General features: G+C 45.5%; 2 protein-coding genes across 6 annotated transcripts in view; one reads left to right on the top strand and one right to left on the bottom strand.

Moving 5' to 3' along the window:
* Positions 1-973: 973 nt before the first annotated feature.
* On the bottom strand, positions 974-24,239 carry Dlst (dihydrolipoamide S-succinyltransferase). Of its 4 annotated transcripts, NM_001006981.2 has the most exons (15): positions 24,004-24,109; positions 23,456-23,489; positions 19,699-19,747; positions 16,649-16,704; positions 16,447-16,521; positions 16,190-16,245; positions 15,698-15,809; positions 12,841-12,993; positions 12,129-12,205; positions 11,126-11,223; positions 6,666-6,796; positions 5,507-5,580; positions 4,502-4,585; positions 3,973-4,140; positions 974-2,479 (listed from the first exon to the last, which is right to left on the bottom strand). In NM_001006981.2, the coding sequence occupies exons 1-15, from the start codon at positions 24,064-24,066 to the stop codon at positions 2,345-2,347; spliced, it is 1,365 nt and encodes a 454-aa protein (NP_001006982.2). In that variant the 5' UTR covers positions 24,067-24,109; the 3' UTR covers positions 974-2,344. The 4 variants fall into 4 exon arrangements, with proteins under 4 accessions (NP_001006982.2, XP_008762978.1, XP_038967973.1 ...); XM_008764756.3 differs by lacking the exon at positions 19,699-19,747 and having other exon boundaries at positions 24,004-24,116; XM_039112045.2 differs by lacking the exon at positions 23,456-23,489 and having other exon boundaries at positions 24,004-24,102.
* Positions 24,131-27,833, top strand: part of Prox2 (prospero homeobox 2) — a 29,611-nt gene continuing 25,908 nt past the window's right edge. Inside the window, exon 1 of one of the 2 annotated variants that reach the window (NM_001191771.2) lies at positions 24,131-24,275. The gene's annotated coding sequence lies outside the window, so the exon portion shown is untranslated. The remainder of the gene's footprint in view (positions 24,276-27,833) is intronic. The other variant, NM_001412323.1, reaches the window with a different exon arrangement.

Here is a 27,833-nt window from a genome sequence, read left to right as displayed (position 1 = left end):
AGCTCATGGAAGATTCTCCTGAGAAGAGAGGTTCTTGGGAGGTTAGCTTAGAACCTGGCAGAGCTGGCTCACAAGTGTAGGTTCCTTCTGTGGTAACCCATAATGCCAGGCAACTTTGGCCACTGCTTTACAGAGTACATGTCCCTTCCAGGCTTGCCCTGCCAATACACTGTACGTCTGGCACTCAGCCGAGCCATACGTTTGGAATACCATGGTCCTGGTCCTGACAGGGCTTATGGATGGCCTTTCAATACACTAGGGCAGCTAACTCCAGGAATCTGGTAGAAAAATTTAAAACTTGTAACATATCAAACACTAGACCAGATACATAATTCATGAACCCACCTACCAGCTGCAATTGCTCAAGGACCTCATTTCTTCCTGGGACATGCCACCAGAGGGAGGGCCCCTCTGCAAACGGTCAGCAGATGTGTGGGAAAGCAAGGCTGTGCCTAAGCCTCTTGCTCCATCCTGCCTATCCATTGGGGAGATTCTGGGTTGGTGACCAACCCTGTCCTGTCCATTGCTCCTCAAATACTACTACTGCTCCTAGGAGACGACCCCTCACTTCATTATAGCCAGATGTGGTTATAATGGTGCATATGTGGCAACCAAGTCCAAATGGTATTAGGAGTGTTCATGCCTCCCCACTTTATCTAGGAAATTATGTAAGCCCTTCAAAGAGAAACTGCCCTTGGTGTCTTGAAGGGGCTTCAATAGGTAGGAGCCACACTTTCTGTTCAGGAGTTGGCTTGTCAGGGTCACGGGCTCCCTGAAAAGAACCCAGGGTACTGAGACAGTGGGTTCTCCTGGCTGGCTGGGGGCCTGGTGTGCTGCTCAGAGACAAGAATACACAAAGATATCCTGGGTTCCACCAGGACAGTCAACGCAGGATAAAGTAATGACATTGTGGTTGCCAACAATGACGGGGGCTGTACAGACTCAAGGGTCAAAAGGACCACAGACCCTGGAGCCCTGTTTGAGAACATTTGCCCTTTAATTTTCATTCAAAATCAGTCTCTTTAAATATTTTCATTACAAGTTCTGAATGGTATAGCTATAGTAGCAGATGTTGCAGGCACTCAATACTGACCTCTTCCCCTCCCCCCAGCAAGTCTTGGATTACAAGAAAAAAGGGCATTCAGCACTAATGGCCCCATGTCAGCTGTCAGCAGTCTCAGGCTCAGTGAAGGACACAAGGGCTAGGAGCTTTCATAACCAGTTAATTACATTTCACCATGCTTCAAAAATATTCTAACTACCACCTACCCCTGAAGGGTGAGTGTAGCGATGACGTCATTATCTCTTCACTCTCCTAACTCCTGAGGCTGGTTCCCGCCACAGTCCATCCTCCCCTTATCTGTGTCCTTCACCAGAGGAACCAAGGCCTTGCTCCCCACAGGCCACATCCCAGGAAGGGAGAGAACAGCCCTTCCCAGCACATGCTCGTACCACCTTGAATTTAAAAGCTCTCATCAGCCTGATCTGGTGAGAACAGTCCGTTCACCAGGCTGTCCCACTGCCATGATATGCTAAAATCTGCTTTACGTGAGAACACCGTCCTAGAATGATTCCTAGAAGCTGGAAAGGGTTGGTATGATGGACAACAGTTGTACGTAGTTATGACAACATGAATCTTCCCAGTGCCAGCATACAATGGAGCCTGTAAAGGCAAGCCAAGTTTCAACTCCCATCTGTGACTACAACAGGTAGCCTCAGGGACCCAGCACAATTGTGCCTATCCCTAAATCCTCCAGCCTGTGCTTCCTGTCAGAGGTAGAGAGGCACCTTGAAGCCGCTGACAGGTTAGGATGAGGGTGCCCTGCTTTGCCTATGTTCAATACCCCACACAGGGGGCATCAAGTGAGACCAAGAACAGCTGCGACAGAGGCTGCTTTGAGCCCCGGAGGCAAAGCTTCCCCCTAGGCATCTTTGGAGAACACTTTCCAAAGACAGAAACTCAATCACATGGTCCCTGGTGGTATCCCTATAGCATACTGTTACTGGAGAGAAGCAAAGGTGTCTTTGTAGAGGACTGGAATAAAGGCAGGACTATTGATGGGCATCCACAGGGCTCTCTCTCTCTCTCTCTCTCTCTCTCTCTCTCTCTCTCTCGCTCAGGCCCAAGAGAGCAGAAGGTAAGAGTCACACGGAGAGAGGAAGAGCCTAGAAGGAACACTAAAAAAGACCCATGAAAGCTGGTTACGTAGTGCCCTGGAGTCCTTGCTCGAGGCCAATGGTAGTGCCTGCCTGCCCTCAGGTTAACCTGGGACTGAGGAGGGTCGGGGAGAAGACTGGTTTTTCAGTTCCTGCATGATCAGTAGGTAGGGTGTGTGGCTTCCTCCTAAAGGTCTAGGAGGAGGACTCGTGGATCTTCTACTGCTGCCTTGATTTTTCGGAGGAAAGTCACAGCCTCTCTGCCATCAATCAGCCGGTGGTCGTAGGTCAGGGCTACATACATCATAGGTCGGACTTCCACCTGCAGAGGAGAGATCAACAGACCTGTATCCAGCAGATCAGAGAAAAGGCCCCGCTGAGGGAAGGAGGGGAGAAAGCAAAGCCTCTAGTTCCAGTCTTTCCTACCTCTGCTGCCTCTGGGTGACTTAGGTTTATGTCCTCTCATGCAAAGCTCTGGGATGTAGAGTCATGTGTAGGCCCAACACTGGGCCTTCTGTACGCTGCACAAGTGCCCTACTTCTACGCAATGCCGCTGCCTTCGAGTTACAGCTTAAAAGCTGCATTCTATTTGCTTTTGAAACTGGTCTCATGTGGCACAGACTGTTCTCACGCTCGCCATAAACCACGGAAGACACCACACCACTGCTCCCTGACCTTTGCTTCCCGAGTGCTGGGATCACAGCATGTACTGCCTGCCATGCCGGCTTTGTCAAGCGTGGGGCTCAGAACATGTGAGGCAAACACTTACCACTGCTCACCATCCCTAAATCTGAGGAGGAAAACACTAATCTTGAGTTTAAATTTTCTGCTATCTGCCAGGTGTGGTGGCGCACACTTTTAATCCTAGCACTCAGGGGACAGAGGCAAGCAGATCTCAGAGTTCAAGGCCAGCCTGGTCTACATAGATAATACCGGGTCAAATAAGCTACACAGAGAATCCCTGTCTTTAAAATCCATGAATAAAAAAATAAGTCTGCTATGTGCAAAGCTAGGTGTGTAACTGTTTCCCAAGAAAAAGATCTATGAGTTTTGGATTGATAAAGGAGTCAATGACTCAGAAACATCTTAGGTACAGAAGTCTCAGAAAATTTTTTAAACTAACTTATCTTCCAATAGCTGACTCAAGCCCTTTGGCCTCCCTCATACCTTGAACTTGTCAAAAAACTACAAGCTTTCTCATATAATTCTGTAGTCCACAGACTGCTGCACATTGTGCCCTGTTTCCCAGGGTCAAATCTGCCCATCTCTGACCCGCTGAGGCGCTCTGACAATGCGTCAGTGAGAATCAGGAAACTTTAACATGCATCAGAACCATGCATTTCTGCTTCAGCAGACCGTGTGTGTGTGTGTGGGGGGGGGGCCCTAAGAATTTACTTTAAAAAAATTACTATTTTAACGTGTATGAGCATTTCACCTACATGCATGCATTGCGACCACGGGCATGCCTACAGCGGAGGAGGACAGAGGAGGGTACCCGACACCTAAGAACTGGAATCACTGATGGCTGCAAGCCACTAGGTGATGCTGAGAACTGAATCCAGTTACTCTGCCAAGAGCAGCCTCGTGTCCTGTGCTGACTCTCTCCAGTCTGGCACCTGCTTCTTTAACAAGTTCCCAGATGATGTCGGCATCCCCATCGGTCTGAAAAGCACTGCCTTAACCATCATTTAGTAATTAAGACCTGAACCTTAAGTCTGAAATTACAGTGGACGCTTTACAGTAAGGATCTGGTTAGGCTTCTGTCTTACAGCCAGCCATTTAGCGATTAAAGATCTCAGTAATTATGGGTCCTACCTTGCCCCCCACAGCCACAGGCCTGTCGAAGATGCCATGCATGCCCAGAATGGCAGACTGAGGCGGGTTGATAATGGGTGTTCCGAAAAGTGAGCCGAAAACTCCTCCATTGCTGATGGTGAAGGTGCCCCCATCCATGTCTTCGATGGCAAGTTCATTCTTCCGGGCCTAAGAACAGGAAACAGCAGTCAAACCAGGGCTCTCTGCTCCAAAACAGTCAATCTAGAAAACTCTGATCTAAGATCAGAAGTGCAAACTCCAGCAAACAGTGGCTCGGCTAAGGTGACTGTGACCACCTTCAGAGAAACCAAGACTCTACAATCAACGTTTCTTCCCACCAAAAACACTGAATGTAGAGATTTCAGTCACTCTGCCAGATGCCTCTCCTTAGCCCACGTGGCCACTGCTTTCCTGGGAGGTCGTGCAGCCCTTAGAGAAGCAGACTCCAGATCCCTGAGCAACGCCGGCCTCTGCAGGTTTTGTTCCCTCAACTGCCCACCCGCTCATGCACACACTTCCTCTACTGTACCTTCTCTCCTAGTTCATTAATGGTCCGTTCAATATCTGCATAATTCATAGTTTCCACATTCCTGATGACAGGAACCACGAGACCCTGGAGTGAAAAGTTGTTTTAAGTTGCAAATAACAGCACTCTGTATAGTTTCAATTTCCCCGACCAGAACACTTAAACTCACTGACTGACAAGACTTACACTAAGATAAGGAATGTGGTATGATTTTTTTTTTTTTTTGGTTCTTTTTTTCGGAGCTGGGGACCGAACCCAGGGCCTTGCGCTTCCTAGGTAAGCGCTCTACCACTGAGCTAAATCCCCAGCCCCATGATTTTTTTTTTAAAGATTTTATCTATTTAATATATATGAGTACATTGTCGCTGTCTTCAGACACACCAGAAGAGGGCATCAGATCCCATTACAGATGGTTGTGAGCCACCATGTGGTTGCTGGGATTTGAACTCAGGACCTCTGGAAGAGCAGTCAGTGCTCTTAACCACTGAGCCATCTCTCCAGCCCCGTGGTATTTTTTTTTAAAAATGTACTTTTACTAATGATCTCCTGAAAATACATAACTATGGAAATAATTCCTTCTATATGATCATCTTTCTAATATAAATAAGGTGAGATCTGTGGTGGTTTGAACAAAATGGCCTCCACAGTATCATATATTTGAACACGTGGTCTGAGGTTGGTGTGACTGTTTGGGAAGGATTAGGAGGTGTGGCCTCCTATTGGGAGGAGGTATGTCGATGCGGCAGGCTTTGACATTCAAAGCCGCCATGCTATTCCCAGTTAGTTTCTGTCTTTTGTGTAAGCTCAGCTCCTGAGCTACTTGCTCCAGTACCACGCTTGCTGCCACCTTCTGTACCACGATGGCCGTGGACTCTCAACCCTCTGAAACCGAAGCCCACCCAACACTCTTCCTTCTCTAGGTTGCCCTGGTCCTGGTGTCTTAGCACAGAAATAGAAATAACTAAGACAGGATCTAGGCAAGCACTTCCAACTCTCACCCCAACATACCCTTGGGGTAGCAACTGCGACACTGATGTCAATATAATCTCTGTACACCACCTCCTTGGTTGCGTCATCAATCACTATGAAAGAGAGAACGTATGTTACACACAACCCTCTTGGCCAAGGCTCAGGCTAACAAAGTCAGTCTTCGGTAGCCAATGCGGTGTGGGCCGACTAATCACCATGACAATAACTGCATTACAAGTAAGCGACTCTCCTGGCTCCCATCTCAGTTCATACCAGTGTTTCCCAAGCCTCTGAATCAACCTGAACATGGGAGCTCACACAAGGTGCACTCAGTAGAAGGACATTAACCACTAATCTATGGAAGTCTTCCCTGAGCAGAGAGCGGCTAGATGTCAAGTGCTCTGGGAAAGGCAAAGGAGTGCAGAGGACGCTGCCCAGTTTCCTCTCTCTAGAGATCCAGGTGGCAGTGGAGGAGGTCTGGCTTTTAAATACCATCTTAAACTAGACACCAACCCCTATAAGAAAAGCAGGCGTGGGAATCTCCCAGAGTCACACTGGATTGTTCCATGTCAAGTGAATGACAAGTCTGAGAAATGCCAAGAGCAAAGCAAGCCCCCTGTGTACCTAGAGCACAGCACTCAATCGGGGAGAGACTAGGGATTTTAGACTGAGGACTGCAAAGTGTCACTGTCCCCTCTCCTATCTTCCAAGGAACACAGAGGGCCTCAATATGAAACAAGAACTGTAAGCTAGATCAACACTTCAACGATGAGAGCAAAGAGGAAAGGAAATGAGTACGGAACCCAAGCCTTCCCAATGAGGCCCCTAACCCAAGGTCAAAGGCCAACCTGGAGCCTATGCCAAACATGAAAGCCTCCAAGTAAAGGGTGCATGGTCAGGGGGAGGGGGACGGAGGGGTTACAGCCAGAACTTGAGCTAGCCCATGATATGAGACCGGCTGGGAAGCTGGGCTATCTCAGATCTGCCTGCTGCCATAGCAACTGCCAAGTTATACACTAGGGGAAACCTTTCTACCCACTTGGTGCAGAGAAAACAATCAGGTTAGTATTTGGTGTCAGTGATCACATTTCTACAGATTGTGAATAAAAAGCCTTGGTGACCCCTAAATTTGACAACAGGTCTGTATTCATACACTCAGCTCCAAAGATCTTTGCCACACTGGTATCAAGAAACGTACCTGCGTTTACTACAGGCTGCTCCTGCAAGGCGAATGCTGAGGCCTTCACAAATGCCGACATGAAGCCTAATTTCAGGTTATGTTTTTTCAGGAAAGCATCTTTGTGCCGAGCTCTCATCTCTTGTATGTTACTGTAAACACATAATGCAATGAAACTGTCAATGAAGCTTGGGGGGTGTGTGTACACAGGTAATACAGCCACAGGCTGTGTGGATGACCTAAGCAATGCTGGCAAGGGCTGTACCCTGAGCTATGCTCCCCAACCCGCCCAGCATCCCACCCTTTTAAAGTTTCAATACTAAGTGTCTTGAAATTGTATGGTCTAGCCTTAAACTTGCAATTCTTCCGCTTTGATCTCCCACTAGCTGGGATGACAGGCCTGAGCTGCCTGGCAGGGACACCTAGAGCCCTATTTTGGATGTTCACAGGGTTTGTTTTTTTTTTTTTTTTTTTTTTTTGGTTCTTTTTTTCGGAGCTGGGGACCGAACCCAGGGCCTTGCACTTCCTAGTCAAGCGCTCTACCACTGAGCTAAATCCCCAACCCGTTCACAGGGTTTTATCCATGTATATAAATGGATGGGCTTTCCCTTGGCCTGGACCATCTAAGTTCAAGCTTTGAAACATTCCCTACTGGTGAATGTAATGTGATACAGTTACCACAAAACACTGACCTAGAAAATCAGCGCCAACCTGTCCTTAGGCCCACTTAAGGCAATCCTTTGAGTTCTAAGAGTCACAGACTTCAGTGATACTCTGCAGTGCATGTGTGTCTGAAGATCACAGTGGATACCACCACACCACACAGTGTATTTCTCTACACTAAAATCATCAATTATCCACATTTTAAAAAATTAAAGCTTCTTACTTTGTAATAATTTTCCTACCTAACTAGAAGAAGAAGAAAAACTGGCCCCTGTGAAGTGTGGGCTCCACAATCGTAACTGCATGCAGGAGGTGAGCCCAATACTCTTCCAGGCTGTGCAGAGTCAGCAGACTCACTACTTCTGAGTTAGCAGTTCTCTCTACTTGTTCATGAAGCAGTTACTAATGCCCGTCACATGTGAGGGGGAGGACTGGGCCGGGCACCAAGACACAACAGCACACAGAGTCGGTGATCAAGATTAGTGTCACCGACTGTGGTTTCCTTGGTATTTACAAAGTGGCTCATGTGGGCTGTGGCCTGTCTTTCAGATTCAGCGCAGAACTTGCCTGAGAAGACTGCAGCTTGAACATCCTCTGGGCTATGAAGCTAGGGTCCCCACCCACACACAGACACACATGCACTGCAGAGTCAGTGAGACGCAGCTCTCCCATCGTTTTCCCACAGGAACTTCTATGATTATAGGAGTAACATTCCGTGATGAAAATTGAATTTAACTGTATCTCAGGCCCAAAAGTTCACTTCTCCCTTTCCCCCTATAATGGCTTAATTCAACATTAGCAGGAAAGATAAGATGTGGTACCCTTTAACTGCCCACTTCAGACCTTTTGTTTTTTAAAAAAGGAAATTTTCCTAAGGGGACTGATTGGGTTTAAAATGTTTATTTTCCTGAGTCTAACCTCATTTAGTGCTAGAATTACCACCCTAAAGGCATTACTACAGGAAAGAGGCGTGGTGGGTGTCTCAGTTCTCCGACTTGCCTGAATGCCATTTTCTGGTCATTAAGGAGTTTCTATTTCAGAGCTCAGCCCTTGGAGGCAAAGCTGGGACAATGGAGGAAGGAGCAAGTCTCAGAAAGGCTCCTCTGGGTTAGCTGATAGGCATAAGACCCAAAGGGCACTCAATCCAAACCACATTACTGGCTACAGCGAGGCCTCAGGGCACTGCTAAGTGACACTACATTAAGCTACTGAAAGAAGATCCAGCTATTACAGGGACTTCAATCAAGGATGTTGGGCCAACTGTATCTTTCAGACACATAAATATTTACATGCTTCGTCTTAAGAAACTGGGTAAAATTTCAAAGTTCAATTTAATTTGTGTTCCATTTGCCCCTAATGCAGGAAACACAGCTGCAGCCTTCGTGATTTGTTAGGAAAAGTCCTTCCCCACATTATGGACTTCCCAATAAAATAATGACATCTAGTGAAACTAACCAGATCCCTACATACTTCAAAACAAACTTTCTCACTGAGAAGCAGACGGAGAGACTTCATATTCAAAGCAAAGGGAGATGGGTACCTTGGAGATGTGATCTCTGTCTTAACTCATTCTTACACTAACATTCAAAACACCCCGAAACACAGATCCAACCCTCATCATTCTATCCTAAAGACTGTCTATGGCAAAAATGATGTTTTCTGTTTCTTGCCCTTTTTTGACAGTTTCATGATCCAAATTGCTAAAACTACATAGAACGACTTTCTCTCTAACACTATTTCACATTTTCATGGTGTTCTGTTTGCAGTTGAGACAGGGTCTCATAGTCCAGGCTAGTTTTGAACTTTATGTAGCCAAGAATAACCGTGATTGCTGATCCTCTCACCTCCACCTCCCAAGCACCAGGGTGAAAAATATGCACCTTATATACCTGGCTTACATGCTCACCTTTTTTAAAAAAAGATTTATTTAATGTGTGTGAGTACATTGTCTCTGTCTGCAGACACACCAGAAGAGGGCATCAGATCCCATTACAGATGGTTGTGAGCCACCATGTGGTTGCTGGGAATTGAACTCAGGACCTTGGGAAGAGCAGTCAGTGCTCCTAACCACCTCTCCAGCTTCCTTACCACTTTTGATAGCCCATTCAAACTCCAAAAGCAAACACACTCCCTTCTCCACTTCCTTCTCATTTGTGTCTTTTTGATGCTTTTTTCTAGATTTTATTTAATATTCACCAAAATGATAACAAGTTCCAAAAAGCTTTTACACTCATCTCCATAGTCCCCTGAATTTCATACTTTAGTCATCTGCATATGATAAACACTTAAAATACTTGATAAATAAAACTATTTTCTCTTTCCCACAATGCTGATAATTTGGATACACAAAATTTTGAAGAAAACGAGGAAATCAACCATTAGGCCATTACAGGGATGGGTGTAGTGAACTCAGGTTTTTATATTTTAGAATTTAACTGTTTGGGGGCTAGGGAAGACACCTTTGTTCCCAGGTAAGCATGAAGACCTGAGTTTGAACTCCAAAGTCCACATAAAAACAACCAACTGAACAAAACTGGGTTTGGTGGCACACACATGAAATCTCAGAGTTACAGAGCTAGGGGACATGCAGATCCCGGGGACTCACTGGCTAGCCAGCCTAGCCTATTTAACAAACTCTAGGCCAGTAGAAACCTGCCTTAATAAACAGGGTAGATGACTCCCGGGACAACAACTGAACTTGATCTTTGGCTTTGATGTGCATGTATGCACATCTACATACTCCCACATATGTGTGTGGGCACATGCGTGTATGTATGAATGTATGTGCCTACACACACACACGCACACACTCAATTTAGTTCCAATTTCGTAATCACATAATCAAAACTTGGTGGAGAAGAAGTGGCAGTCTCTGTCTTTTGCCTGCTGGAATCTGAGTTGCTTGGGAACATACACAGGAAATAGTCACTGTTAGAAGCAGAGTGTGGTGTCCTGGGCACGTTGTGAAGGGTTTCCCATTCCAAAGGATAGCAAGAAGTGGGCAATTCCTAGCAGCAGGACATGGTGGCACCATCACCATCGTCCTCAGCTACATGTTCAAGCCCAGCCCACGCAACACGAGACACTGTCTCAAAACAAACAATCAAACCAGCGTGGGCACAGTAGCACACTTTTAATCCTAGAACTTGAGAGGCACAAGCAAGCAAATCTGTGAGTTCCAGCCTGGTGTACACAGTGAGTGAGTTCTAGGCCAGCTAGGAGTACATAGTTGAGACCCTGTCTCAAAAATCAAACAGGACCTGGAGTAGTGATGAGAAGATAGCACAACCAACCGAACAGACCTGGGTTTGGTGGCACACACATGAAATCTCAGAGTTACAGAGCTAGACCCAAAAGACCCAAGTGTGGTTTCTTGTACTCATATCAGGGGCTCCCAAGCACCTGTAACTCTAAGGGAGTCAATGCCCTCTTCTGACCTCTGTGGGCACACCCCCCACCCCAAACTCATACATACACATAAGTAAAAATAAATATAAAAACCTAAACAAAACCAATTACACTAGGCTAGCTTACCAGAGACTGCAACAGTTCAGGCAAGAAAGTCTGAAAGGCTAAGCTTTCACATTGCAATCAGGCTCGCTTTTCCTTACATACTTTCTAATACATTCCACAGTATCAGAAAATAAACTAGCGAATTAAACCAGTGGCTCATATGCATAAGTCAACAAAGAGTGAAGCAGAGAAATACCTCTCCTGGATCAAGCTAGTTTTGGAATCCGCATTTGGTAAGGATTAGGCTAAGTTCCCATGTTCTACTGCTAGAACCACAGGTGGGGGACGAGGACTAGGGATCCCACCTCATGTCAACCTCATTGAACGTCGTCAGCATTGCGCAGGTGTTCTGGGCTTCCTTCAGACGCTGGGCGATGCGCTGCCGCATCCTGTTCATCTTTTCCTGAAAGGGGAGGGAACAAGTTGACCATCTGACCATCCCCAGTCAGTGAGAGGACAGCCTGCCAGCAATGGATGACAGCACTAGAGATCCTCCTGCCTCTGCCTCTGAAGTACTGGGATTCATGGCGTGTGTCACAATGCTGGGCTCAATCACTACAGTTAAAGCTAGAGGCTTTCCCTTTCCTGAGTGGCCTCAGCAAAAACACACACTCAGAGACCAAGGTTTTCACTCAGATGTACCTGAAATCTGACCAAGAACAGAGGCTCAGGAAATAGTGTGATTTAAAAACCAAAACCAATTTACAAAAGGAAGACTGTGGTATAGATCCAGCCAGCTTAAGAGTCATTTCAGAAAGGGCAACATCTCTTGATAAAGACTGGCGTGAGAATACCTACTTGGGGAACGGAAACTCAAAAAAAGCTTTTGAGGCTATGGTATTTTTAGGAAGTATTCTCAGGCAAAGAACCCACACTCTTGACCATACTTCCTTGAGGGTTTTGTCTGCTCTAACGGAATATTGTTACAGTGCAACAAACCGGCCCCCACCAGTCCCCCAGCTGTGGCAAAATATCCCGGAAGTCTAGAAAGAGAACCCTCAGCAGACTTCCTCTGTGAAGGTAACGTCACTGCGGGGAGAAGAGGAATGTGCTATCCTCTACAGATATTTTACTCATCTGAAGTATTTCACCAGCAGCACAGTATAAGCAGGAAACCCACTGACAAGTGCTCAGAAGACATTGTGTTCTAGTTAGACCCTCTGACTGTTACGAGACCATAAAGAAGTAACTTCTCCCCCTTCTCAAGACCACAGCAATGAGGCAGCATCCTTTTCTAAAGGTGACATCACACTTTACACCCTCCACATCGACTCTCTGCCAGTGTCCTGGAAGTCATCAGAGGCTTACCCGATGTTCTGAGCGCAGGCCTTTAGCAGCTCCCGCCTCAGCCAGTGGAGGGGCAGCAGTGGGTTTTATTGCAGACACTGAAAATGAAGAGAGGGCACAGCTACAGCGGACATGTACCTTAACCTCAAGGTACAGAAGTTATCACATCATTCCAAACTCACAGATGAACAATCTGCTCACAGAAGTAATGAGACTCGTGTCCTTGGTTAGCAAATAAACAGAAAGCTGGCTTGCAAGCCCAGTTCTTCAGAATCTAGAGAGCTTTCTACAAAGCACCCAACCTAGTGTGTTCGGAGCCATGGCATCAGACTGTACCTGAGGGAACATGGTATCACACGATGATCGTGACTGTCAATTTGACAGGGTTAGAGCCACTGGGAATTAAAGCCCTGGCCATTAGTGTCTATGACAGTGTTTCCAGAGGAACTGAGTTCTTGCTCTCAGAGTGGGGAGACTCGCTGAGAATACAGGCAGCTATACTATACTGTAGGCTGGGGCCTGGGAGTGAGGAGCTTTTAAATAACAAAGTCAATGGAGTAGCAGAGATCTTTCTTGGCGGCGAAGGCCATGTGGCCTTGCACTCTGACACCACAGCTTTCTTGACACAAAGGACTCTCATCCTCAAAACAAGCCAAAATAAATCTTCCCTAAGTTGCTTTCCATGAGGTGCTTTGTTACAGCAATGAGGCAATTCAGCAATTCAGGGTCTTACCTGGTTTGCTAGAAGGAGGTTGTGAGGGTGAGGGCACAGGTGGCATCTGAGTGGGCACTGGTGCTACAGGAGGAGGAGGGGCCGCCGGTGCTTCAGGCGCTGCTTTGTGGGCTGTAGCAGGGGCTTCAGCTGGTTTGGCCTTAGCAGGAGCAGCTGCACAAAAAAAAGAGCTGCCATTGGCACGGGCAGTGGAAGGCAACTCACTCAGCTACTACAGGGGATTTAGAGACAAAGGTCTATTTCCAATCCTCTAACGAACATCTCCTAGGTGTCTGCTGGGGGTGTGTGTGTGTGTGTGTGTGTGTGTGTGTGTGTGTGTACAAAGCATCACATGATACACAGTGACATAAGCCGCTACTCTCAATTCTCAAATACTAACTAACATCTACTAACTTTCAAATGCAGCAAGTACTTTCAAAGCACATACTAAGCCCAAGGAAATGAAACTTAAGCCAATGGTTCTCAACCTTCCTAATGCTGTGACCCTTTAATACAGTTCCTCATATTATGGTGACCTGCCCCCAGCCATAAAATTATTTTCATTGCTACTTTATAACTGTCATCTTCCTACTATCATGAATCATAATATGGATATCTGATATGCAGAAGTTTTTAGATGACCCTTGTGAAAGGGTCATTAAAACTTCAAAGGGGTAGGGTTGGGGATTTAGTTCAGTGGTAGAGTGCTTGCCTAGCAAGCGCAAGGCCCTGGGTTCGATCCCCAGCTCTGAAAAAAAGAAAAAAGGAAAAGTGTAAAAAAAAAAAACAAAAAAACCCAAAAACTACAAAGGGGTTGCAACCAGCTCGAGAACCACAGTTTAAAGCAAATTAAAATGTTTTAACATGTTTAAATGAAAATGTACACATATATGTGACACACTGCTAATCATCTTCTATTTTAACATAACATGTTCAAGAAATACTCTTTTTGTTTTGTTTTTCAAGACAGGGTTTCTCTGTGTAGCTCTGGCTGTCCTGGAACTCTCGGTAGACCAAGTTGGTCTCAAACTCACAGAGATCCACCTGACTCTGCCTCCCGAATGCTGGATCAATGGTGTGCACTGCTACCACCAGGCAAAAGGAATACTCTTAACCATTCGAAATTTTAAAAAAGGGGGAGGAGGGCTGGAGAGATGGCTCAGCAGTTAACACTGACAACCAGCTGTTGACACCAGATGGATCCGATGGCCTCTTCTGGTGTGTCTGAAGATAGCTATAGTGTACTCAGATACATAAAATAAATAATTCTTAAAAGAATGTTTATTGTAGGGGCTGGGGATTTAGCTCAGTGGTAGAGCGCTTACCTAGGAAGCGCAAGGCCCTGGGTTCAGTCCCCAGCTCCGAAAAAAAGAACCAAAAAAAAAAAAAAAAAAAAAAAAGAATATTTTAAATAAATCAATTAAATAATTATTATTAACTATGTATCAGTGTGTATCTATATGAGGGTCTGCGCATTCAGGTACCTGGAGAGGCTCACTGGAACCCGTGGTGCTGGAGTTTTATTCAGTCAATTATGAGATGCCAGATGGCACCAGGAAGTGAACCTGGTCCTCTGAAAGAGCAGTGTCTACTATGAACCACTGAGCCATCTCTCCAGCCTTTGAACTCTTTAATCTTAAATGAGCATTTCATAAAAATGTTATTTTGGGGTCCAGAAAGATGGCTCAGGGGCCCATAGTACATATTGCTCCCACAGGAACCTGAGTTCAGTTCCCAGCATGCATAATGACAGATTCCTTCTTCCTGGCTACTTTACGTTCTTCCCCCTTTCTTTGAACTTACTCTTGCCCTGACCAACCTCAATGGTCAATCTACCATCTTTCTGCTTGACTATTTTAATAGTAAAATGCTCTAACTACGAAAAATCTTCAGTTACAAGTCAGAAAAGCAGATTTTCTAATCTCTAATATTGACTATAAAGTCGAGTACAGACATCTTCCAAAGAGAAATGTCAATTTTCCTAAGAAGTTACATGTGAGAAGAAACTACACGGAAAGGAGAGGATTCAGTGGTAGAGACACAGGATACCAAGTCTGACAACCTGAGTTCAAGCCCTAGTGCCTACATGACAGGAAGAGAAACTGACTGTCCAGTTATCCACTGATCTCCACATGCATGCCTTTGTATACACTCCCCCCCCCCACACACACAGACACACACACAGAGACACACAGAAACACACAGAGACACAGATACACACACACACACACACACACACACACACAGACACACACACAAATGTAACTGTTAAAAAAGGAAACTACTCAATTGTCCACAACACACACCATAAAATTGTAATTCTCACTTTTCAACAGTGGCTCTCAAGCCTGACTGCATGTCAGAATCACTTAGGGGAATGCTACAAAACTAACAAGGATCCAACTGTTATAGTGAGGAGATAAATCACAACTCTCAGGAGCTAAGCCTTTTCATTTGTATTTTTTTTTCTTTTTTCCTGGAGCTGGGAACTGAACCCAGGGCCTTGCGCTCGAGCGCTCTACCACTGAGCTAAATCCCCAACCCCCATTTGTATTTTTTTAAAGCTTCATGTGATCCAGGTCGATGGGAGGAAAATTTCTCTCTTCAGATTCCTGACTTCTGTTAGTTCTTTAAGAAAAAGATCTAATCTAAGAAATAGGAGAAGAACAGAGTATTGTGGGTTTTTCAATTACCCTGTTGGCTTAGAACTTGACAATTAAAAGTTCACCATACATGTCAACGGGATTTCTCCTATCCCTCAACTAAAGGTGTAACTAGGACACCAGTCTGAGGCAAGGGGAGTTGCTAGGACAGTATGCTCAGCCTCAACCCCACCAGGAAACACTGGAGACCTTGACCACCAGAAAAACTTCTTTACCACCGGTTTTCCTGAGTGTGAATAGAGGAGTTCCTCCTTCAACTTTGCCCCCATCGGGTACCAAAAGAGCTTCAATGATGCCATTTGCTGGTGATGGAACCTGCACAGAAGTCTGGAAAAGAAAGAGACAGAGACGGATTCACATTTGTATCAGCATCAGTCAAGCAGGATGAGCAGTGGGAGTTCCAGCTCCCTTACACCTGGATATCACTTCTCCACACACAGAAACACCTAAGGCCACATTTATAAGGCCACATTTCAGTCAGAAAAGAGAGTCATTGCTATGAGAGGGTTCACCTTCTGTCCTTTCTTAGAAATGCTAACACATACTTTAGTTACTATGCTTCCAAGTGATACAAGGAAGAAGACGGAAAGCAGCCCAGGAACCACAAAGAAAACAAAGTAGCTGCCGATTAAAGTTACTAGTGTGCATACTAAGTACCAAGGGAATAATTAAAATTAGGCTGTAGTAAGTCTTTAGGATAAGCCCACCTTGTCTGTCTCAATCTCACACACCACTTCATCTTCTGCAACTGCATCTCCAACAGCTGAAAGACAGTCAAAGGACACCTGTTAGCCAGGAGCCTCTGGTCCCCTTTGAGCCCACTGTGTTAAAAGATCGCTTTCCTACAAGACTGGGAGGAAGTAGATACGTGTGTAAAGAAATGGTGGAGCCACAGTTTCCACTTGTTGTGGTTCATGAGGAGACCTTCGTTTTTTAACTTAAATGAGAGGAAATAAAATCTTACCTTTCTCCCACCTGACATCTCCCTCTGTGACAGACTCTGCAAACGCTGGGGTCTGGACTGTAATCACATCATTCTCTAGGGAAAAACAAAACAGGAAAACCATAAGTGCCCATTCTGTCTTTTTAATGGTTTTCTTTGATAAACTCAGTCAATTGTTTCTCTTTCCAGTAAAAGTCCATTCACAAGAAATCAGGTACTTAACTGCACACTGCCGTGGTTTGGAAGAAGCGAACACTGAAGACGCTACTGTTGTTAATGCTACAAAAGAAACATAAATGTTAACTCTTTTAGATCATGAACCACTAATATTTCAGTCTACTCCAGGTACAAGGGTTACCTCTTTAAACTGGTGAATCTTAAGCAGACTCTCACGCAGGGCATCTTGTCAAAGCACACAGGTCAGGGCAGACCTGGACACATTCTAACTCAGAAGTAGGACCAAAGCATGGTGACCTAGGTGCCTTAAACAGTGCTCAGTACTATAGTGAAATGTCACCTCTCAAGAGTGAGACACGGCGGTTCTACTAAGTAAAAAGAATCTTGGTCCTTTGCAAACTAAACCAAATGATGTTTCTTCCTGATTAGGTTTCTTTAACCAAAACCTCAGCACCACACAGATATGCCAAATACAAATGTGTTACTATCCTCAGGACTAAATTTAGATAAGGCAGCAAAATGACAGTAAACTCAGATGCAAAAAGCAGAGTTTTAGGCCATCCCCCCCCCCCCAAAATTAAAAACAGCAACGAAAACCAAAACAAAGCAAAGCAGAACAAAAACCAAAAAGAGCCAGCTACGTGGTATTTCCTATAACATTCCCTTGTAAAAGGCAGCATATCTGCCCTCCCTGGACTCGCTGCAAAGGAACTTCAAAACCAGGCCGTTAGAACCTGGGACAGTATAAGCTGGAAGCCAGTAACGATCGCCTGTGTGCAGACTTATTAAGTTGCTTCTGGGGAGTGAAGATATTGATCCACCCGGTTACTAAGGCTGTCTGTCATTCAGTGGTTATTTATACTATTTAGGGAATGAGTTAAACTGATGAAAATGTGCTTCTTACACAGGATTTAGGGGATCTCAACAGGTTTTATTTGTTTTGTTTTTCGAGACTAAGTACCACTACGTAGCCCTGGCTGTCCTGGAACTCAATCTGTAGATTAGACTGGCCTCAAACTCAGAGATCTGCGCTGCCTCTACCTCCCCAGTGCTGGGATTAAAGGCATGAGGCATTATACCTCACTAGAATGTCTTTACACTACATAAGTAGACTCAATTGCCTTTTGGCCTTTTTTCTTTTATGTCAGGATAACTTTAAAATGTATATGTGTAGTATCAAGGGGAACAATACAAAAATATAGAACACAGAATGCTGTGTATAAAGTTTGTATACACTATTAGAATGTAATAAAAACATATGTCCATGGGCAAAGACTAATGCTAATGTGGAAAAGAAGGGGTTGTTCTGACAGACGCCTAGGAAGCTGGTGTTGGCTCTGTCTTGGAGGAGGTGTTCAATGTGTAGAAGACAAGGATAAAATATTTACTGCTGGGCAGTGGTGGCTCATGCTTTGAGTTCTAGCACTCAGGAGGCAGAGGCCAGCGGATCTCTGAGTTTGAGGCCAGCCTGATCTACAGAGCAAGCTCCAGGACAGCCTGGACTACAGGGAGAAATCCTATTTGGAAAACAAAAAACAAAAGTCATAGCCTTTCTGTGCCTTTTGAAACATGAAATTACCTATTAAGTAAATAAGTTTCACACTAAAAGATCTCTGAAGCAGGTGAGATGGCGTGGTGGATAAGGTCTGCCAAGCCTGATGGCCTGAGCTTGATCCCCTGTGACGCAGGTAGCAGGGGGAAAAGCAACTTCTGACAAGTCCCCCAGCACGGGCACTCCCTCTCTTGACCGCTACTACACGAATAAACCAATAAAATGATTTTTTTGTAAAGATCTTTTGAACAAAATAGGCATAGAGGAAAAGGCAGCACGTGACACAGACGGTGTGACTAGCATGACACAGCTGAGGGTGACTCAAGTGAGAGTTCTGAGTTCCCACGGTTTACTTTAGCTACGTGTGTATTTATTATAAAGCCACGATTGCTCCTCAGTACCCCTTGCTCCAGTTAACTGAACAAATCATGTTCTGACTCTCTGAATCATTTTTTAAATTATGAAAGCATTACTTGCTTACTGCTGAGTATTAGAAACAGAAAAAAGAATAATGGAATTACATTTATAAAAATGGAATATTCTATAAATCGTTTTTCTTACTTATCATAGTGGGAACATGTTAAACACTATAGTTTAACCATTGGCTGCTTGTTCTCTTTGAGAGATATCTGAATATATAAATCCTTCAGTACAGATTCTTAGAAATGCCATTTCAGAGCCAGGCCTAGTGGCACATGCTTTTAATCCCAGCACTCAGAGGATCTGAGTTTGAGGCCAGCCTGGTTTACGGAGCTAGTTCTAGGGCAGAAACCTGGTCTTGAAAAAAAGAATCAACAAACAACAAAAATTTCAAGAGTTTTGTAATGCTAATGAAACAATTTGGAATGAAAGCAAAACTTATTGTGCTGTGTAAAGAGAAAGCTCTCGCTCCTGCCAAGGCTTCACCCTGTAAACAGGGCAGCCCCACAGTTCTTGAAGAGGGTACTAGAAAGCAGCCTCTCAGCACCCTAAAAATACTTGGAATGCGAAGCAGCTCAGAACAACACTCACAAGCACAAGTTAATCCATGCCGCACGTGGATGGCCGTCCTCCAGACTCTTCGTTAGGCAATAACAGCATTCTTATCAAACAGTCAAAGTCCTAGGGCTTAGCAGGTCTTTGCATTGACTGACTTTAGGATTAGTAACCATGCTACCAAGACAGAGTTCTCTCAGTTCCTGTAACAAATGTGACCTCCGGCCCTCAGATGCTCCTGTTCAACTAGAATAGTATTAGGTTCTCTTAGATGCCCATCCTCATTTTTAAGAAAACAATAAGAATTAAGATAGTTTCACGTTAACACTCATTATACTTTAACTTCCTGTGAGGCTCCAGAATACTTTTGGTCCAACACCTAACCACTGAACTGATGACAAAGGTAATTATAATAAAAATAACCGTGACCATCCAGGTCTATGGGTTCAACCTAATGCCCTCCATTTCTAGAACTGGAGGTTTATGAAAACATCCAGTGTTTAAATTTAGAATCTGTGTCTAAGTAAATCAACCACGGCCACATATCTGCGTTACCCAGTAATACTTACACCATCTTCCTGCTGTCAGGGTAACCTGGTCCCTGACATAAGGAGACCCCTGCAAGAAACAAAACAACTCTTAACCAACAGCTCTTAATCTACACAGGATATTAAATGGGGCTATTCATCCCAGAGAACCCAGACAGTGGACCAGCTTCAGACAATAACCTCGTCTTTATCATTTAGAATCCTGCCTCTCAAATTTTCTATCTGCCTTATCGGCAGCAAATAGGTCTGGGAGATTAAGAGTGGATGTGCACTTGGAGGGGAAAGAGATCTGTTGTACAGCCCTAATCTACCTGCCTTAAAAAGTCACTAATTTTCATGAGCCTACTATGTCTGCATAGTAAAATGTCTCTATTACCCTTGAAACTTGAAAGACATATGATAGCTTGTCCTGTGACTTCATATAACCTGAGGCAGAAGAGCTGATCTGGGTGTAGTGGATGAGACTAGAAAGTGCACTGACTGAACCCTAGCGGCAAAGACTCTTATCAGCGGCTTTAGGCCTAGGATCTTCCACTTGGCCTACAACTGAGCAAAAATCATCTCTCTCCCTGTCAGTTTATCTTCCTCTGATGTATGTCTTCCATGTGGTCACTCTTAATAAAAGATGAGTCCCTGTGAATTCCAATTCAAAAAGGGTAATGTGCCCTTTTTTCTGACACTGGCCAAAGGCTTATGCATGCTTTTCATGACACTCTGAGTTTTCTGTTTCTTCCATTTTTTTTTTTTTCCGGAGCTGGGGACTGAACCCAGGGCCTTGCGCTTGCTAGGCAAGCACTCTACCGCTGAGCTAAATCCCCAACCCCCCTCCCTGCCCTTTCTATAGCTGCTATCACACTACTTCCACTGCTGAACATGATTGCTTCCCTGGACCCTAGTTCAAAAGGCCTGGTCATCTTCCTCCTCCTGGATGTTAGATTCAGTTTGCCTGACCTGCTGGTTTTCTCTCAAACTCCAATAAAATGATCAGAGAGAGAGAGAGAGAGAGACAGAGACAGAGAGAGAGAGACAGACAGAGAGAGAGAGAGAGAGAGAGACAGAGAGAGACAAGTCCCTACCCACTAGACCGACTGTCCTTATCATAAATTCATTTCCCCAGTATCTCAGTATCTTCTAGCCGCAGCTGCTTCTTCAGAGTATATTACTTATGTTTTCTTTTTACTATTTGTGTCTATTAACAACCCTTCCTACACCCGGGGTGCAGACGACGTCAACAGAGAGACAGCTGGCCCTCATGTACACGCCCTGCCACACAAACATCCCCAGAGTCAGGTCAGCAGTCATCTCTATGTTCGGCAGCCAATGAGTGAGTGCTGACTCTAAGCAGAGCCTGTCTTTGAACACTGCAACCCACCCAGCTTTTTGGAAACTGAAGTCCAATACAAAACTTATCCTATAACAAGTTTTATTTAGGCTATATAAGGAGACTTCTTTACACAATGGCCTCTTCATTCCCAACTCTCAATAGCATTCCCTGTGGTGGAATGGCCACCTGCCATTATTTCTATTCCATGTACAACTAGGCTAGTGACTAGCCTAACTAGAATAGTTGAGTTAAGATGCCCACCCCTAAGCTCAAGGCTTTTCCTTTTCCTCACAGCTTAAAAAGTGGAGAAAATACTTGTGGCATCTCCCAGCATTCCCAGCTGACCAGAAAGGTCATGACTAAGAGTGCACTATGGACTGTGCTTGATGCCTTACGTCCTTCGAGTGTAGGATAAAGTCCAAGCACTTTACAGCCCTCTCTGTATTCTCTGTATTCCCAGCTTACCATTCGTACAACTGCTCAAGTCTCTTCCTGCTTAGAAACGTTTGCACAAGTAATTCCCTTTCCCTGGAATAGCATTTCCCTGGCTGACTCCTGCATTCTTTACGGCGCATCCTAACTGTCACCTCCTTGGGCCCTCTACTCTCCAGCCCTCCCAGGCTGGGCTTTATTATCATGGTACCCTCATGTCTCATCCTGTACTTCCTGGTAACCACATTGTTATTTTGTCCTCATGTGTACAAAAATGTGTATTTACTTTGTCTATCCAGCTAGCCCAAGAGATTCCTGCAGATAGACACCTCATCTGTATCCCTACCACCTAGCACAGCAGCAAACCTAGTGAGCACTGTCGTCTGTTGACAGGGCTGGGACACCGCTCGGATGACTGCTCAGAGTCTTGCCCTGCACGTACAAAGTCTTGGGTTTGACCTCCAGCACTGTATAAAGCCAGGCACGGCGGTGCAATCCTGTGATCTAATACTTGAGAAGTAGAGGCAGAAGGATCGAGAGTGAACTGTCAGCCTTGGACTACTTATCGAGTTTGGGTTCAACCTGGGCTATATCAGACCCTATCATTCAGACACAGTCGTACTCTGTTGAGTCCGCAAGTAAATGACAACACTTCTTTCGGCAAAGCAGCCTGGGTTGAGGAAGGAGTCAGGTGGGCCAAAACTATTTAACCAATAGTTTTGGCTGAGTGACCTTGGCCTGGAAATCTAGGAATATGTTACTAAATCTCCTTTGGTTATGATTAAGCCAAAATTGCACGGAAAGCATTCAGACAACATTTGGCACAAGAAATCCTGTTACAGTAAGATTGACTCTTATGACAAATATTTTGCCAGAGCCAAATGTGGTAGCATAAGCCTTTAATCTCAGCTCTCTGAGGCAGAGAGAGGCAAGAAGAAGTTCAAGGCCAGCCTGGTATATACATAGTGAGCTCTAGGCCAGCCAGTCCTAAACAGCAAGTCTTTGTCTCCGAAAATAAAGAGGGGGTGGGCAGACGGATAAATACATATTTGCCAGGCACCTGATTAAAAGCAACCCAAGGAAGGTTGTTAATGACTTTCTCTCTCTCCCTCTACCAAAGACAACGACCCACACACAGCTATGAGAATGAAAATCAAAACTTCTGGGCATAGGGGTTCAGAACCTCAGTGCTCCGGCAGAGACCCAGGCGCAGTTCCCAGAACCCACATCAGGCATTTCACAACCAACCTGTAACTCCAATTACAGGGGATCCCACACCTCTTCTGGCCTCCGTGGGCACATAATGCCCAGCAAGCGCACACAACACACATAAAGAAAAATAAATGAAAGGGGAAAACATCTAAACCTCCAACAGCCTCTACACCATCCGTTACCTCCAGATACTGTTTCCTTCAACTAATGGCTTCTGGCAAGTCACTTTGTTTCCAATTCCAAAAGAATACCGCACCTGCTTCATTCTTCACTGACTTCATGCATCCTACCCCTTTCTCTTTCTCTCTCCTGCTCTTCACTGACCCTGTCACATCCTCCAAGCCATGGCTCTAATGTCACCTGCTGAAAAGAAACCTGTTCTGTCCATTCCCGAGCACTTACTCGATTTTGATGATCATTTCCTTAGCAATTTACACCTTGCCTACTCTTAAGTCTTAAGCTTCTGGAGGACAAGACCTTTTAATTGTTGCATCTCTAATGAGTACCTAGCTCAGTGCCTGACAGTGTAAATTCAGTAACCATGGGCCGGTGGTGTAGCTTAGTGGCTAAATGCTAGCCTCTCATGACCTAGGTAGGTTCCATCCCCAGCACCACAAAAAAAGCTGAACAAAACCCAGTAAGTGTGTGCCGAGTGAATAAACGACAGCCCGTTATACTTAGGGAGTATTTTGCTTCGCATCTATCTGAATTCATTGTCTTTAAATACCACGAGAAGAAACATCAGATTTCCTCACATGCTGCTCTGCCCACGAGAAGAGCATTTTAGGTGACCGCAAGGGCAGAACTTACCAGGCAGGGAACGTCTCCCTAGAGGGCAGTTCCCCTGTTGAGAAAGAAGACATTATCGACGTCACCCAAAATGAAAAGAGGGGAAAAAAAAACATTTTTTAAGTGCACGTTTATCGTGCTGCTGACAGGTCAATCTCTTAACTCCGAAAGTAAATGCTAAACACCGAGTCGGCTAAACTATGTCAACCTCCCCGCGAGACTGACAAGCGCTGGTTTTGAAACCTGGAGGAGACAGGCCGCGGAATACGGTTGGGGGCCGTACCTCCTCTATTAACTCTAACTCAATGTCGCTGCGGGCGCGGCTCCCAGCCCCGGAGCCAAGGGTCCGGGACAGCAGGAGACGGCCGGCACGGGCTGCGTGGGAGAGGACAAGGGCTCCGGGACTCCACACACGCGGCTGGGCGGCTCCGAGGGCGTCGGCAGCCTCCGCGTCCCGGTGCCCTTGGTGCCCGGCCTGGCCAGCACACAGCGTGCCTGCCCTTCAGCCTGCCGGTCCACCCACAGCCAGGTTCCGCACCCATCGGAGCCCCGGCCCTGCCAGACCGTACCTTCTGGAAGGCAGAAAGCGAGCGGCTGAACGCCCGGGACACGCAGCGGGACCGGGACAGCATCGCGGAGCCAGCGGGATGGAGGGCGGGCGGACACCGGATATAGGGCCCGGCAACAACCGGAAGTGAGGCCGGCCGCAGCACCAGCCAAGCAGCGAGGGGTGTTCGGAGTGAACCACTAACCGTGTTGGGTGGCGGGTGGTGAGCCGGGCTAGTATCATTAGCGGTCCCAGCGCTGGGGAATCTGTGGCTCTAAGAGCGGGCTAGCTTGGGTTAGTATTCTTCGAGGACAACCATCCCGCCACCGGAGCGCCCCTGGGTTCAAGCCTAACCTACCTTTCCTCAGAGCTAGTTGTTTGGCGCCCTTTTCTGCTGTCTCCAACCCCCACTCTCCCAGCCTTTCTGCACCCTAGGAAAAGAGGACATTGGGTAAGAACTCCGATCTCAGTCCAGTGGTTACACTTCTGTGGACTTGGGCAGGTGACACTGCCTCTCTGAGCCTTGAACTCCTCAAGTATCTACATGCACTTTACACTGCCCTTTCTCCTTGCTCCTCCCTCCCCACAAAGAGACTAGAGGTACTTGAAACTCGTAAAGGGCTCTTTCCAGACAGGCGGTTCTCAAGCTGTGGATCTCACGATCCTTTAGAGTGTCCAATGATCCTTTCAGCGGGATCCTATATCAGATATCCAGCATATCGGATACTTTCATTACAACTCATAACAGTAGCAAATTTACAACGAAGTAGCAACAAACTAATCTTATGACCCCGGGGTCACCATAAGAAGAGGAACTGTATTGAAGGAGCTGTAAGACTTCACCAACTAGCCTCATTGTGCTTCATCTCCTCCTGATCGTCTCCCGCCCCTAAGCAAATTCTCCAGCCAAGCTAACTGTTCTCCACCCATCCTGTGCACTCTGGAAGTTGTTTGTTATCCAACTCTGGGAATGTGACATACTAATCTTATGGGAGTTAAACTTTTGTTCAGTGCCATGCCCCATTGCCATAGGTTATAGAAACCCTTGTAGCCTGCTCGCCAGCCTTGGGTACAACATTCTGCCCATAGCCTTACATTGAAAGCACATGGAACCCTTACTCCTCCTTATTTGCTCTCTCTTAAACCCTGGCTTCCTAACAGAAGAGGTATTCCATAAGCTTCAGCCGAATAAATAACAAATTAATGTATGAATGAATGGACGAACCACTTGGTGTTGTTGATTTCTTTTTACTTGAGTAATTTTGCCTGGGTTTCTCAAAACCTTCACATAGCCTCCACTTGCCAAAGCCTGGGTACCATGCCACTGGAATCTTGGAGCACTGAGCAGAATCCCTGACTAGAAATAGAGACATCACCCGTCCCCAGCTGCTGCTTCTTATTGGGCCTGTAATGCCCTTCATTTGGTTAGTTCTAAAGCTTCCTTAAAGGGTTTAAGGCTCCGCTTTCACTCTCTCGACTCCTCTGTCAAAGACAGAGTCAATCATGCAGAGTTAATCCTGCCACTCCCCTGCTTAAAGTCTTCCAGTTGCTGACTGACTGTCTATGAAGCCCAAACTCCTCGGCTAGCCCAAGTGCCTGATAATCCGGTTTGTGGGTTCGGAGTTTCATCCTTATTTTCACAGATGCTGAGCATAAGCCATAAGTCACTGCTGGCCATCCGCCCCACCCCACCCTACCCCACCCTACCCTACCGCACCACACCCCCTATACTATTTCATCCCCCACATTTGTGAGGGCTGTTCCTTCCTATTTATCTCGGAGCTTTTAAACTCCCCTTTAAATCTCTTCCTGAAACCTTTCCTATTCCCCCCTGGCAGAGTGAGCAGGTACTCTGTCTCTACTACTACAGGGCATCGCTACTGTGATGGCTTGTTTAGAACTGCCTTGGAGCTGGAGAGATGGCTCCGTGGTTCAGAGCACTCACTGCTCTTCCAGAGGCCCAGAGTTCTGTTCCTGGTGCCCTATCAGGTGGCCCACAACCACTTTTATCTCTAATTCCAGGGATCAAACTACTCTGGCTCCATGGGTACCTGCACATTGCCCCCAGAACACATAATTAAAAATAGTAAAATTAACAAAACCAGACCAAAAAAAATAAAAATAAAAATAAAAAAAAAAAAGGGCTGGAGAGATGGCTCAGCGGTTAAGAGCACCCGACTGCTCTTCCAGAGGTCATGAGTTCAATTCCCAGCAACCACATGGTGGCTCACAACCATCTGTAAAGAGATCCGATGCCCTCTTCTGGTGTGTCTGAAGACAGCTACAGTGTACTTATATATAATAAATAAATAAATCTTAAAAAAAAAAAAAACGCAACTATCCTGTCACTTCTATTGTCTAACCAGGAGGGAAGCAAAGAAACCACTCTCTTCCTGAGTTGTCTGTTCAAAGCTAGCCGACAAGTAATTGAGAAATGACTGCATACTTCCACACTCACAACACTTTTGAGGAATACAAGAGCCAAGATAGGTTCATCTCTAGCTGCTGAGGTTGCCGCTGACATTTCCTAGATTGCCTAATCCTTTTGTTTTGTGCTGGGGGTTGAGGCTGGAGCTTCGAGAATGCTAAGTTCTGCCACTAGGCCACACACCCCCAACCTCCCCTCCCATAGTTACATAATTTTTTTCATGGTTTTAATGATTAATTTTTTTCTTTTTTTTTTTTTTCGGAGCTGGGGACCGAACCCAGGGCCTTGCGCTTGCTAGGCAAGCGCTCTACCACTGAGCTAAATCCCCAACCCCAATGATTAATTTTTGAGATCCTTCTCTAAGGTTTAAAAAGCCCAAGCTGAGGTGTGATGTAGGAAGCCTAGCGCCCAGAGTTTTACTGATCACCTACTTTCTTCTTTGACTCTATGGTCTTAGGCTGCGCCTGTTCACGGCATGCTTGTAATCCAAGAATTAGGAAGGTCAAGGTAGGAGGGATATAAATTCAAGCCCCATCTGGGCAAGGAAGTAGGATCCTTTCTCAAAAAAGAGTTAACTGGGAATATAGCTCAGTGGTTAGACTGTTTGCCAAAGCCTAGCATGTAGAATACCTCAGGTTTAATCCCCGGGACTGCCAAAAATGTTTTTTTTTTTTTTTCCGGAGCTGAGAACCGAGCCCAGGGCCTTGTGCTTGCTAAGCAAGCGCTTTACCACTGAGCTAAATCCCTAACCCCCCAAAAATGTTTTTTTTTTAATACATACCTTTGTACATGATAGCCTTCAAGGTCCTCTTCTGAGAATAAAGGTTGAAATTGACTTCCTTGCGATTTACCCATGAGCTTCCATGGTCTGCAAGGTGTGGTCCTATAAGCTAGGGCATTCTCCTGGTTTGGAATCTCTCTGGGCACAGCACCATCTTTAGCAGTGGTTCCTAGTGATGTGACCCTTTAATGCAGTTCCCATGTTGTGGTGACCCCAACCATAATGTTATTTTGTTGCTATTTCACAACTCTAATTTTGCTACTGCTATGAATCGTATTATAAATATCTGTTTTCCAATGATCTTGGGTGACCCCATGAGAGGGTTGTTTAAGTTCCAAAGGGTCGCAACCCACAGGTTGAGAACCACTGGCCTACAAGGACATGCACCCAGGAAAGCAAATGGTAGCAGGGTTCAGGATTCTGCGTTCAAATTTCCATTACAGTCTCAATATGTATATTTGCACATAATTTTTCAGTTTTACAGTTTTGATATTTAAAATTTTAGAATACATACACTTTCAAACTACACCAAAATTTTGTCATTTCTAGAAAGGATTAGCTAGTTCCGTGAGTGGAAAACGTGGCTAGGTGATCAGTTCACCTTGAATCATACACACAACTTTCTTCTTTTTTTTCTTTCTCT

The sequence above is a fragment of the Rattus norvegicus genome, chromosome 6 (genome assembly GCF_036323735.1).
Source record: "Rattus norvegicus strain BN/NHsdMcwi chromosome 6, GRCr8, whole genome shotgun sequence".
Lineage (NCBI taxonomy): Eukaryota > Metazoa > Chordata > Mammalia > Rodentia > Muridae > Rattus > Rattus norvegicus.
The sequence above is the reverse complement of the archived record's forward strand: the minus strand, read 5'-3'. Positions and strand labels throughout refer to the sequence as shown.

Excerpts from the sequence above, each read along its gene's own strand:
- Dlst (XM_006240306.3), bottom strand. The coding sequence starts at position 24,224 with ATGATACTAGCCCGGCTCACCACCCGCCACCCAACACGGTTAGTGGTT. Across the intron at positions 16,705-24,003 it reads CGCTTTCTGCCTTCCAGAAG|CATTAACAACAGTAGCGTCT; the intron begins GTACGGTCTGGC and ends TTTCTTTTGTAG. Across the intron at positions 5,581-6,665 it reads GCAGCCTGTAGTAAACGCAG|TGATTGATGACGCAACCAAG; the intron begins GTACGTTTCTTG and ends TCTCTTTCATAG.